The sequence below is a fragment of the Gekko japonicus genome, unplaced genomic scaffold (assembly GCF_001447785.1).
Source record: "Gekko japonicus isolate JY-2015 unplaced genomic scaffold, Gekko_japonicus_V1.1 scaffold442, whole genome shotgun sequence".
NCBI classification, from domain to species: domain Eukaryota; kingdom Metazoa; phylum Chordata; class Lepidosauria; order Squamata; family Gekkonidae; genus Gekko; species Gekko japonicus.
The window spans coordinates 185,517-198,572 of NW_015174288.1; the positions used below are offsets into that span (position 1 = coordinate 185,517).

General features: G+C 46.5%; 2 protein-coding genes across 2 annotated transcripts in view; one reads left to right on the plus strand and one right to left on the minus strand.

Annotated features, from left to right (window-relative positions):
* Nucleotides 1–2,030, plus strand: part of CNNM1 (cyclin and CBS domain divalent metal cation transport mediator 1) — a 20,386-nt gene extending 18,356 nt beyond the window's left edge. The window contains exons 12-13 of the mRNA XM_015423994.1: nt 74–174; nt 1,966–2,030. Coding sequence (XP_015279480.1) covers nt 74–153 — 80 coding nt within the window. The 3' untranslated portion in view covers nt 154–174; nt 1,966–2,030. The remainder of the gene's footprint in view (nt 1–73; nt 175–1,965) is intronic.
* A 1,580-nt stretch (nt 2,031–3,610) lies between these two features.
* Nucleotides 3,611–11,132, minus strand: GOT1 (glutamic-oxaloacetic transaminase 1, soluble). Its single transcript, XM_015423998.1, has 9 exons — nt 10,931–11,132; nt 9,597–9,778; nt 8,994–9,117; nt 8,720–8,832; nt 6,843–6,947; nt 5,354–5,504; nt 5,059–5,224; nt 4,810–4,952; nt 3,611–4,462 (listed from the first exon to the last, which is right to left on the minus strand). Exons 1-9 carry the CDS (start codon nt 11,052–11,054, stop codon nt 4,323–4,325), a joined length of 1,248 nt encoding a protein of 415 aa, XP_015279484.1. The 5' UTR covers nt 11,055–11,132; the 3' UTR covers nt 3,611–4,322.
* Between the last annotated feature and the right edge of the window lie 1,924 nt (nt 11,133–13,056).

The window sequence follows — 13,056 nt, forward strand, 5'->3', positions numbered from 1 at the left end:
AGAAGAAAGACTGAAGTGGGAGGATACAGAGTTCACTTCCTCAGCACTGACTGTGAACCACTTGGTGTTGCAGGCGGGAGGAGAAGAAAGCCATCAGCAGAGAGTGAAAAGAGTTCTGATGATACTTCCAACTTCACACCACTCATCACATGAGTGGCCTTGAGCCTCCCACAGGTTAGTGATGCACTTCGTCATTTTCCCAGCAGCCCATCTGTTAGCCAAATTGCCACGAATTATTAATAACTATGGGGAATTATATCATGCAAGGCAATAGGCAAATAAGGGAGCAAGCACCTATGTATACAGGGGTCCCGCTTCTTCCAGACGCACCAGAAATAGACTCAAAGGCTGGCTTCAGTATAAAATGGTTTCATTTACTGAAGATGTTTCACAATCATACAATAATTCAAACACACTCACAATTACACAGATCTAGGAATATTAGAGAGAAGAGGATAGCACATTCGCATTAGCAGGATGATAGTTGAGGGGCAGTACTTTACCTGTCCTTGACGGGATGGATCGATCCTTAGGAAAAACAAAGGAGACTATGGGGAAATGGGGTCGTGTCCTGAGCCGGCAGCGACATGTGGAGAGACTGGCTGCGCAAACCAAGAGTTGTGGGTTTAGGGTAAGTTGGGGGGGGGGGGCCCGGGGGGGGGGATGGGGGGGGGGGTAGGGGGCTTGAGGGGTGGGCTAAGCTTGGCCACCTTTGGCACACCTCCTGCTGGTCCATCCCCAAAAGCATGCTGATTGGTACTGAGTTCAAGGGGAAGGGTCTAAGGGGGTGGACAATGTTGAGATCTAGTAAAAACTGGTCTGGGCAGTGGCACCTGAAGGGGTTATGACTCATGGCGGCCAGAGCCCTTGTTATTGATAACCCCTGATTGTTTTATGGCTGTAGCTTCAGCTAGGTGAGAGACTAGGTGGGGGAAGAGAATGTTGCCTGCGTGCAAGGAAGAGAACTCTTCATGGAGTTTGAGTTCTTTGTCTTTGGTCTTCTGTCCTGGCATGGCAACTGTCTGGCTTTCAGTGCTACACGTGGCTAGGGAACTGGTCCACCTTACTGCAGGTAAGAGAGTAGGTAACATACAGGAACCATAGGCACATCATCTTACAGGAAGGCTTCCTTCTTTGGGGCGTGTGCCTATAACTGGCATGACTTGGAGTCACCTTACAGTTCAGTCCCTTTTGCACAGAACTAGCAAAGTCCAGGTTTTTATCACTTATGAGTTCATAAGAGTGCAGTAGCGCCTTGCAGGGCAACACATCCCCTCCTCAGCTATGCATCCAGCTCTGGCCTAAGAACACATGCATGCATACACACATTTTGTGTATTTTTAATCTGCAGGATTTTCCATTTCTTCAGGGGCTTTTTGCTATGCAATCCCAAATCCTGGAAGCACGTAGATGTGTGCATGCATGTATGAAGAAAAACAGCAGGACCAGATGAAGTTTCCATGTTCAGAGGCAGTGGCCTTCTGAACGGTAGCTGCTGGTAGGCAACAGTGGGGTGTGGCTGTTGCCTTCGTGCTCTTTGTGGAGGTTTGGTTGTGAAAACAGTATACTAGACGGCCCTTGGGTCAAAGACAGCAAGGCTGTTCTCAGGACTGTTACCCTTCCTCATTTTATGAAACCTACTATGCTGCTTAAAAATTTCAACCATAGTTTTGCATTTTCCTGCTGTACGAAATTGATTTTAGAGGATCATCCAGCTTTATTTGAAGGGGGCAAATAGCAGCCTATTTTATTCCCCCTTTACCATGGGTGCAGGGGGGATATCGGGTTTCTGAAAGTATTGCATTATGAACAGAATGCATTTAAGAAACTTTTTGTGATAGTAAAGAAAGGCCCTAAAATGCTGTTCAGGTGGGCATCTGGCATCCTATTATTCTGTACACCTATGGGCTGCACGAGGCCCTCTCTACAGCGGCACCATTCTGAACAGCTGCTTTTTCTTCACAGGTCTGCAGCATGACAACTAACTGACAAGGTTCATGTGTGCGTGTGATGGCACTTGCTCCTCTCCCACATCATATCTGTCCCGCCTCCAGGGCTTGCGATTCAGATGGTGGATGTTTGAGGGCCAAGCTTGAGAGGTGGATCCAGAACTTAAGGAGCTGAGCATCAGGGCTTGGCAAAAGGTGGAAAAAGGAAAACAGCAGAGCCGTGGTGGGACCCTGTGGGTAGCTTAAACCTCACCATCACAGATTACTTCCAGCATGGTAATGCCCAAGGAGAACGGGCACACAGTCCTAGCTGGAAGTACCTACCCCTCCTTATGCATGGTCCTGCACACTGGACCCTGTCCCATGCATGTATGTGCAGCAACAGCATTGCACCTTCCACTCCCTCTGTAGTCATCTACATACAAGCATCATCCAGACATGTCTGAGACCTATTGTTGCCTGGAACCAGCTGGCTTTGGGTCTGCAGCTTGTCTCACAGACCAATACACTGATCACCCTTCATCTGTGAGCACGGAATCAAACAAACATGGGAGTGCGGCTCCAAACAGAGCCCTGCCTTCCAGCTCAATTCAGAACGAAGAGGGAGTTTTGAAGTCAAACATCTACAAGGGAGAAATAAAATATATTTGTTTTACATTAAGTCTGTCCATCTCTTCTTTCTACAATGTTGAACGTGCATATTGGGGAGGAGGAAAGAAAAGTACATCTGTACCATGATGTTAGCCAGGCCTTTTGTTGGAAGTAAGCAGCCCAAAAGGGCTGTGTGGAAATGTTTAAATAGATTTCCCCATTTTTCTGCATCCCAGGATTTGGGGCTAGAATTATCTAGCCTTGCAGAAGGAAAGAAGCCATTTCAGTATGAGACTGGAAAGCAGTGCTGTCTCAACCTTAGGTGTTTTTGTTAGTGTTCAAGAACCTGCTCTATTGGTGGTATGAGGCACTTCTGCCAAACATAGCCATCTTGCCTTGACTCTTCTTAAGTGTAGCAGAGACAGAGGTTTCTCCTGGGGCCTGCTTTGACCTACACCAACTACCTCCAGCAGGTAGTGTGCCTTTGGCTGGGAAGGCACAGTGTCTTCTAGGACTGCAGAAAGCCCGTGAAGGAGAACCGAGGCCTTCAAGATCAAAAGAGTCAGAGCAGTGTTCTATTTTTAAGCGAGAAGTCTTGCCCATGGAAGTCTCAGCTGCTCTCAATACAGCTCTTTTGAGATGGAAACCTGATCTGTAAGCACCTTTTCCACAGCTATGCTTTTAAGCGGAGGCCTTGCCTGCAGCAGAGCTATTCTTGATAACTGACAAATGTATCTAAAAGGCCTTTTACTGTCTTTCATTTTTATCAGCCTCAAAAGGAACACAGGGAGCATTTGTCTGGCCTCAGGCACTGCAGTTGGGCCTGGCATGAATATGGCTTAGCAAGGAAATGGCTGTTTCTGGCACACCCACCCAACCCTGTTAAGACACTTGTGAGGGGCTCCACTTCCCACCTTTAGACCTCAAGAACGAGCTGAGATACAGTTATATGTGCTCCAAATGAGGGCCCACAGAGCGCTATGAGGCTGCTTCACACAACTGGCTCTGTTCACCTCAGCCCAACCTAGCCCCATCTCATGTCAGCCAACAAACGATGAAAATGGAGACTGTTTAACTGTTTATTGTACTAACAGAAAAGGTACAGTTACGGTTACATTCTTTGCTCATGCAAGACTGGAAAATGGGAACCAGCTCCAGCCTTGCTCCCTGAAACAATCAATGCCGCCAGTAACAGAACACCCATTTTGGTATCTGTTTCCACAAACACTGCTGTTTTGCCGCAGCAGGGTTGGTTACATAAAGTGCAAAGGGACATAATACAGAAAAGATAGGTGGAAGAAGCCATGTGCTGGTCATCCAGACTTAATAATAGCCATGAATACAATATGTGCAGATGGACAGCTCACATGCACTGAATGCAATCTGTCTCCTACACAAATAAAGGCCAGAGACCTGTTCCTGATCATATTACAGTATTTTCTGAGTTCCCGCAATGAAGAAGGTGAACTCAGGGAGCAAATATACTGTACAAAGTGGAGGGATATGGTTGCTTATGTGTTTTGGGGCTAAACTAGATGTTACATGCAGTTGTATGTAGCTTTACTCTGCTGTTTTGGAGTTTGGGTTTGTTTTTTAAACCAAGGCCAGCCTCAGAAAGTTGTAGGTTTAAGCAGAGAGTGCAATATCTATTTTCCACTCGACCCTCACTCCTCCTTACACTCTGATACTCGCATCTTCCAGTGGCTGCTCCTGGGTAATTCTTTTTAGTGTAAAACAGAGGAGAAAGTTACACACACACGCACATAATATTTGGCTGCAGCCTTACTGGATCTTGGTGACTGCTTCGTGGATGGAGCTAGCAACGTAGTCCAAGTTCTTGGTGGTCAAGCCACACATGTTGATGCGGCCACTGGCCATTAGGTAGATGTGCTTTTCCTTGATCAGGTACTGGACTTGCTTAGCTGAAGGAAGAAGAGGTGGGGAAATATCAGGTTCCCTCCCAACTGTCACCTGCAACCCAAGACAGCCTTTGCTAAGATTTGCCAGCTTAGCCCTCAATATGAGCAGCCAGCATTTCAGAGAGATTGTCATCAGCCTTATGCAAGTGAAGCAGAAGTCTAGAGTTGACGTCTCTCACTGTAGGGAAGCTGGATACGAATGTCAAATTGGGGTGAGGCACTTTTCACCAAAGCAGAGCTAGAAGGAAGACTGTTTGGCTCCCTAGGCCTAGAGCATCCTTCTGCTAACCAAACCCTTACTGTTCGATACCTCTTTTCTCTCCCCCTCTGCCACCCAGCTGCGTACTTACTGTTGAGCCCAGTGAAGCTGAACATGCCAATCTGCTCTGTGATGTGCTTCCAAGTGCCTGGAGTGCCCAGGGCCTCAAGCCGAGACCTCAGTTCTGCTCGCATCAGCAAGACCCGATCTGCCATTGTCTTCACATTTCCTTTCCTGTCACAGAAAAAGTTTAAGCTAGGCCCCATGCCAGCTTTGTCCATACCCTGTGCCCCCCATGAAACAAAGATCAGTACCCGCCTCCTGTCTTAATGGTCCTTACCATTCAGTGAACAGCTCTGGGGAAGTGAGTGTAGTAGCCACAATGCGGGCACCCTGCGATGGAGGATTAGACCATGTTGTACGGACTATCTTTTCCATCTGGGACAGGGTACGCTGCACATTATCTGCATCCTTTGCCACAACCGTCAGGTTTCCTACCCGTTCGTCTGAGGAGAGGCAGGAGAAAGAGGATGACCATAAGCCTGAAGCCCTACATAAGTGCTCTCCTGCTGTACCTCTGGCTCACCTCAAGAAGGAAGTCCCTTCCATGTCCCTTCCCTATATAAGACACTTACTGTAGAGCCCAAAGTTTTTGGAGAAGGATTGTGCGCAGAAGAGTTCGAAGCCTTCAGAAACAAAGAAACGCACAGCCCAGGCATCTTTATCCAAACTACCAGAGGCAAAACCTTGATAGGCAGAGTCAAAGAATGGGAACAGGAACCGGCGCTGCAAGAAAGGAATTGTTTGAGAGCCACTTAGCTTTCCATGAATGTAGCTTCATTGCATACCATCCCTAGAAATATTTACTTATATGCTGGTGCCCACATATTTCTTCCCTTGCCACCAAGACGACTTGCAGATCCATAGCTTGAAGAAATATATTTTACAAAATATGCAAGTTGTCTTCCACTGTATCATCTGTTGAGAAGATGTTGATAAGGCTGCTTCCACACCAGAGTAATTTTCCATGGTAGTCTGGTTGCTGATGTGATTCTGTGTGAGATTGCCCTTGCAATGGAGATTCCAGACAGCCCACGGTCATCTGTTTTCTATCATTAGCGGTGTCTTTTCTTTCACACCTGATGTTCATTGAAGCCCCCCCACCCATAATCACATGACCCTCAGGATTCTTTGCCCACTCTTTTAATTGTTTTTTTTAATTTGGAGGAGCATAGGTAACCCAGAGCTGCATGGAAATAATACTTTAAAAAAAAACCCTCCATGTATTTGCAGACACGTGCAATGAGCCCCTCCCTAAAAGACAGGCTCAGCTGTGGGTGATTCTCATCTTTTTAAATAAACTGAGCATAAATAATGCCAGAGAGGAATGATGCAATCCCTTTAACAACCTTTAAAAAATCCTCATATTTGCAGACCCTCTGAGGATCCCCTCTCAAAGGCAGGAATTCCTCTTCTGTTATGCTGATCATTGCCAGGAAATGTCCCCTTGGTGTCATCAACAAATGAGCAAATGACGAGTTCTTCATGCAGTCCTGAAATCACGCTGTTTCCCCCTCAGACACAAGAAACTGCTCCTGCCATTAGTATCCTGCCCAGAGAATACCTTATTTTTAAAGAAACATTTAAATAAAGCAGTTTTTTTATTTTTGAAAGGACTGTTTTTGTTTTAATGTTTTATTTTGCTTTTAATTCCCATAATACAAGTTTATACAAAACATCATAACAAAGGAAAGAATAACATTTAAACTAATTTATCAAGGATGACCTACAATATGCCCAAACTGGATTGCTTTCTAATGTTATCTATTGTCCTATCTTTATAATCCACTTGGGAACGTTCCCACAAACTTAATTCTACGTTGCAAAAATATATCATTATACAATTCATACATCTTTTTGAAAGGACTGTTAACGGTCTGTGCACAAACATTTTTTAAAATGGAAACATTTTTTAAAAGCACCAGTTTGGTGGCTGAAATGTGGGAAATCCTTGGTGTGGAAGCAGCCACAGTTGAAGACGACTTACTGGTCACAAAATTTAGCCTTTCAATACTAAGCATACACAGTCCTGTTGCCCTTTGGCTGCATTAAGTGAGCAAATACCTTCATAACAGCAGCAATTTGTTTCCACTGCTCCTGGGTGGGGTCCGTGCCTGTGGGATTATGTGCACAGGCATGGAGGATGAAGATGGAGAACTCTGGGGCCTTCTGGAAGGCAGAAAGGGGAAAGAGAGTGAAATTAAACGGACTCTGTGTCATGTCCAAGGTGCTCGCTGCTCACACCTGAACCATACTGACAGGATTATAATGCGCATATGGCTGCATGCTGTGAATATTCTAGCAAAAAACTAAACTGTGGGCTGGCATGGTAAGCAAACAGGACCAAAACTGTAAGTGAAGCTATTTGAACAGATCTATACAATCTCTAAGGGCACAGAGAATCTTTAATACAAAAATCATTCAAAGTGTATGTCTTGTCAGATTCAGTGGACTCCAAATCTCTCCATTTGGAAGAAATGTTCTATGTAATTGATTTTACTCATATATCATTTAGTTCACAATCAACCATACCGAATGCTGAAGTAAAGTATCCTAGCCTACATAAAAATGGAAGTTGAGAGGAATAGGTCAGGAATTGCCAGAAGGATTTCTACCAGAAATTGGCAGATAGTGAAGAGTTGTTAACATTCTGAAGTATGTGAGGAATATACTGTGTAAAGGAGGGTAAATCTCACAAGAGGAAGAGCCACTCCCGCTTCCAAACCCTGGTTCTGTTAAGCGAGAGGAGAGAATACATGTGTTGCATGCAAAAAGCCCTCTAATTAAAGACGTGCTGTGACAGGCATTCTACTGTCCAACACCTCACAGAGCTACTGCTAGTCAGACTAGACAGCACTGAGCTAGGTGGACCTGCCGTCTAACTCTGTATAGGGCAGCTTCCTATGTGCATACACTCAAACACTGGTGTGGGCTACAGTCCAGAAGGACCATACACATTCCAAAGTGTGTCTACAATGCAGCAGGGGTCTCCAGATTTCCACTTCTGACTGCAGCTCCATTCAGGAGGCTGCTATGAAAAGTCCCCTGCCTTTAGAAAGTAGCTGTCCAGGGGGGATAAAGGACACTGGAAGCACGAATAGGTAAGAAGAATCTCCCATATTACACATGGCAAATCTTTGCTAAACCAACCATACTGGAGAATACTATTCTGGATGGGAAATCAGGTCTACAGGGGATCCAAAAAGCATACCATTTCATGAGGGAAGTCTAGCAAGCAATGCAACCAGAAGCACACCAAAGCTGCTTTTGTCCACATTCAGATGAAGAAGAAGAGAAGAGAAGAGATTGGATTTATACCCCGCCCTTCAATGCCCAAAGGTGTCCCACAGCAGCTGACAAACTCCTTTCCCTTCCCCTCCCCACTACAGACACCCTGTGAGGTAAGTGGGGCTGAGAGAGCTCTTGACAGAAACTGCTCTTTTTCAAGAACAGCTGTGCCAGAGTTATGGCTTGCCCAAGGTCATCCAGCCAGGTGCAAGTGGAGGAGTGGGGAATCAAACCCAGTTCTCCCAGATTAGAGTCCACGCACTTAACCACTACACTAAACTGGCTCTTTTGTGGATGTGATTTTCTGACCATTATTGATGTCACACGCACATGTGGATTATTATTTTTCTCCAGGGTTTGCTTGCCTGGAACTCAGGCTATAGAGCCATGTCAGGCAACTGGTAGTTTTAAATGCACCTGGGATACTGTAAGTAATCAGACAGAGCTCAAAGCCAGCAAAGAAGCATCTGGCTAACCAAGTATGAATCAGATCTTCCAATCCAATTACTTCAGCCCTCTGCTGCATAAAGCCATGCTTGACAGAAGTAACTACACGTAGCCACAAATTCCCAGGCCAACCTAATCCTAATCCTTGGATTCTTACTCCAGTCTCTTCCCAGGTTACATCCAAGATGTAGGGCAACTTGACCTACTTCCAAGTCTTCCAGGAATCCCTGGATGTCCAGCCCCCTCTTGGCACCATCCCAATAACGGTAGGTTCGGATGTCCTTGAAGCCAGCATCCGTGAAGACAGAGTTATGGTTCTCTGTAGGGGGAGAGAGAAGCATTTGTCACAGAGCCAAGGCTCAAGCCATTCAGGGCCTCATATGGCAGGAATATTCAACCACTTTAGTGTATTCAGTTGCCTGCCTTCCCTCTCCCTGCTCCACACCATAGCAAAGATGCCAGCCAGGCTTCAATGCTCACCCCAGGAAGGAGAAGAAATGTAGATAGGGGTTGCTGTGTTGTTGTTTCCATTATACCAGCGTCTCAAGAATTCTGCTCCAATACGCAGGGCCCCTGTACCTCCTAAAGACTGGACACCCCCCACCTGAAAAAAAGGGGAGAAGAAGTTTTCATCAGAAGAGTGATACTTTTTCCCAATAGGAATTCTGAGCACCTCAGCAAGTCTCCAATCTTCCTGTAACACCTCTTTTTGTCTTGCACTGGACGGTACCCAAATTCCCCAAGCCTCAGAGATTCTACCGGTGAGCAGTGCTACCTGGTATGGCAGTGATACCGGTACTACACAGCCCCGCCTTTCCCCATCTTCCATCCCTATTTCCACTGCCCTTTCACCTGGGTGAGAGCTACTCCCTTTAAAGATATCAGAGACCTGTTGCCTGTGTTTGTCCATCAGCATTCAGTCTACAATTTCGGATATTGCCACAGCACAACGCGAACAGGAAGCCACACACACACACACACACACAAACCCTTTATCTAAACAACAACTGGCAGAACACTCCCAGTTCCTTTCACCAGCCCCTACCAGTTTAAGAACAAGGATTTTCTCATTGCCAGGCTCACCCTGTTCTCCTTGATGGCTGGACTGTCCTCTCCTAAGGCAATTCTTGAGGAATTGGCGCGGAACTCTGGCAAGCCCAGGATTGGAAGATACTCATGATTTAAACTGGTGTCTTTGGCAATCATCTGCTCCACTTTCCGGACCACTGGCAAGACCCAAGGCTGCCCCTCATCTGTGCGATAAGCTGTAAGGGAGTAGGGAAGACACAGTACTTACTGCACATATGTTTCTCTGCTCTGCCTGTTTCCTTCTAGGTTTCCAATTCCTACTTCAAGACTTTACAGTGGAACATCTGTTGTCACATTAGTCTCCAATGCCCACTACTGCATTATTCCCACAATCCCTTTGTCCAGCTATTCAGACTCAAGCACTTCATGCGTACAGGTTATCAACTGTGTCAGTCTGGACGTTCCCTGTGTCCAGCATGTTTGGCATCTCAGAGGTGCCAAGGGCTGAATGCCAAGGTGCCAAGGCCAGCAACACCTGAAGTCAAAAAGGGGACAATTTTGACAGCTGCCAAAATTCATACCTTGAGCATCTCATAACTGAGCACGTGCTCTGCTCCATGTACAGGAGAGATGACAAACAACAAAAAACAAAAACCCCAGAGAACTCCAGCACAAGAACAAGCAGAAAAGTTTGCCTGTAACAGGCAAGCCATGAGCAGACAGATATTAAGCCTTGATAAAGCTGCAGTGATCCAAGAAGAAACAATCAACTAGATTCAGGGGCAAAGAGCAAAGAGGCTGCATGGGTGTCAGCAAGCTTGAACAATGCTTCTTAGCACCAGGGCAGAGTCCCTTTCAAATTTCTTCCAGGCACAGGCAATGGTCTGCCCAAGGTTATCAGGGTAGCTCAAGCTGAACCTGGATAGCAGCCCAGATGCTCCTGACAGCAATGCTCCAGCCATTTTTCCAAAGGCTGTATCAAAAAGGAGACACCTACATGCTGACAATTAAGAGTAGCCAATCTACACCAAAAAAGGGCACCATCCTCCCCATGGTATCGAATTAAGCCTTTCACCTCTCAAGCATAAGCTCACGCCTCACAATACTTAATGCATCCATTCAAGATGCGCAAATGTTTCTGTGAATGTGCGTTTGGATTTTGTAATCAGGAGCCAGTGCCCTGACAAAAATCCAGATCAAGACCACTGATATGCTCGCACCAAGGGGAGGGAGGAATTGTGAGAATGACTCACTATATACATATGTTGTCTGAGCATGTAGGGTGAACATGAACTGATCCCCAGGTACACCGTGAATGTCAAAAAAACAGCCCGGACACGCATTTTCCACCCCCTACACCGTCGGATTCACCACTCCGGTTCTCGTACCTCCTACTCCCAGGTTGACCTTGCGAGGGTCGACGTCGGCGCGGAAATCCGCCGTGAGCTGGAAGACGGCTACTGGCACGGCCTGTGGGACGGTGGCAAACACGGAATCTACGCCGGGGGCCATTGCAGGACTTTGCCGAGGCTGGCGCGTCTCAGTCTCTGCCTGGAGGAGACTTTCACCTTCACCAGAGGCGGAGAGAGCCGTCTACCAATCCCCAACGCCAAAAGCGAGGGCGGGCACGTCCTCTCCAATCGCACAGCCGCTGTCGAAGGGTCCAAGGTGAAAGAGCCAATTGTGTAAGATTTAAGGCTGCCGGCCGGTTTGACAAATCGGGTGCCTCAAAGGATGGGAGTGACGGCTTTCCAGCCAATCTCTGTTCCTCAGAGGCGGACGTGTGCTCAATTAATCCAATCCCTCGGCTCTATGGAATGTCACAGCGGTTGAAAAGGAATGGATCACGCGGCAGTGGGTGTTCTCGAGCCCAATTGTGCTGTCAGCGTTCTGGAGGTCTGCAGCGGGCGGCGCGAAAGGGGCGGATTCCAGGTGCGCAGGCGGCTGGTAGGTGGCGCGGCCCATGATAACCTGAAGCAGAAGTATTTGTTTAGCGCGATCCTGGCCGTGGTTGCTCAGAAGTAAGCCCTGTGCTGTTCAACGGGACTTAGTCTCTCGACATAGCTTTAAATGGGTAACAACTTAATGAGTCGGTCAGAAAGGGAGGAGGATACGTTATGTTTGCTACTGGGAGAAAAGAAATAAGAAGTTAATAGAAGAGGAGGCTGAGACCGTCAAGTGGAGGACGGGAAGGAAGCGGCCTCCGTCCCATCGGGCATGAATCCCGCGCAACGGAGAATCCTCTCCCCAAGGAATGCTTCGAAATGAGAGTTCGTTGTGCGATTGTTTTCTGTGAGCCGCTTTTGGCTGAAGAATGGGGGTACAAAAATAAAATTATCTGGAGAAGCAACATTTGATACCGTCTAAGGCTGCCTTTGCTGTCCTTTCAGTGCCCACCTTTTTCATCGCTGGATGCGGGAGTGCACCAGATAACGAAATATGTTGAGACTGCTGGCTTCCTACATTAATAAGATCTCCCATCCTCACAATACCTCTGTGTCCCCCCCCCCCTTCACTGTCCCCCAAGCCTGGAAGGGGTGGGGTGCAGTGCAGATTTTTGTTTAGCAGATTTCCTGTGCCTTTAAAATACCAGGCAGAAATTATCAAGTAAAGTTCTTCCCAGGATAGATAGAGGAATGCTTTACATGTTGACTTTCTGCTTGTTTGTGTACCAAGTGTTAAAGATACAGGAGCCCTACCAGCACACACAAAAAATTAAGTAACAGCAATTCTGGTGGCTGTAAGTGGGACAGGAAACAGCATTTGAAGCAGCAGTAAAGTGCAGGGGAGCTTCAGAAATGTGTGAGGTTGAAGGCTGTGCTTCTGTTTTACAAAAGGGAAACTGAGACAATGCAGCAGGGGATTTAAGGCTGAAAGCCTGAGCTTCTTTTTTTAAGCCCAGAGTCAAGCTGCTTTGCACACTAGCTGGCCTTAAAAATATCTGCCCCCTCTCTCCATACCTTGGAGTACTTGCCTTTCTATATATTCCTGCAATATGTGAGAGGCCAACACTAATAAAGTACCACCCAATGAGCTGGAAGTCTTCCAATTGTAGAAAAAGAGGGATGGACCAGATGTGTCTCCATGGAAACAAGGAGTCCCCCCCCCCCAGGATTTTGTTGGTGTTGGGTGTTACAAGTTAAAACACTTCTATTTCAGTATTTACTGGGTTAATACTGTTTATTGAATCACATGTTTGTTTGTGAGCAATCTGTTTAGGGAGCTAGAAAGCCCGGCAACTTCAGATCTAGTTTGTTGTTCTGATTGGAGAATAGAGTGGCTAGTATTAACATTTTATGGCTCTTTGTCCTGAGCAAGAAGAAGTTCAGTCTCCATTAGACCTCTGCCATGTTCTGTCTAGCTGTAAGGATGTAGAAATATAGCTCTTTGTTATTTTTCATCCCGTATACCTTTTCCCATGCTAGGTTGTAGTAAACTTTTATATTTTAAACACACCATGGACTCTGACTCTTTAATACTCTGCTGAATGCTGATTACTCTGCTGATTAACTTT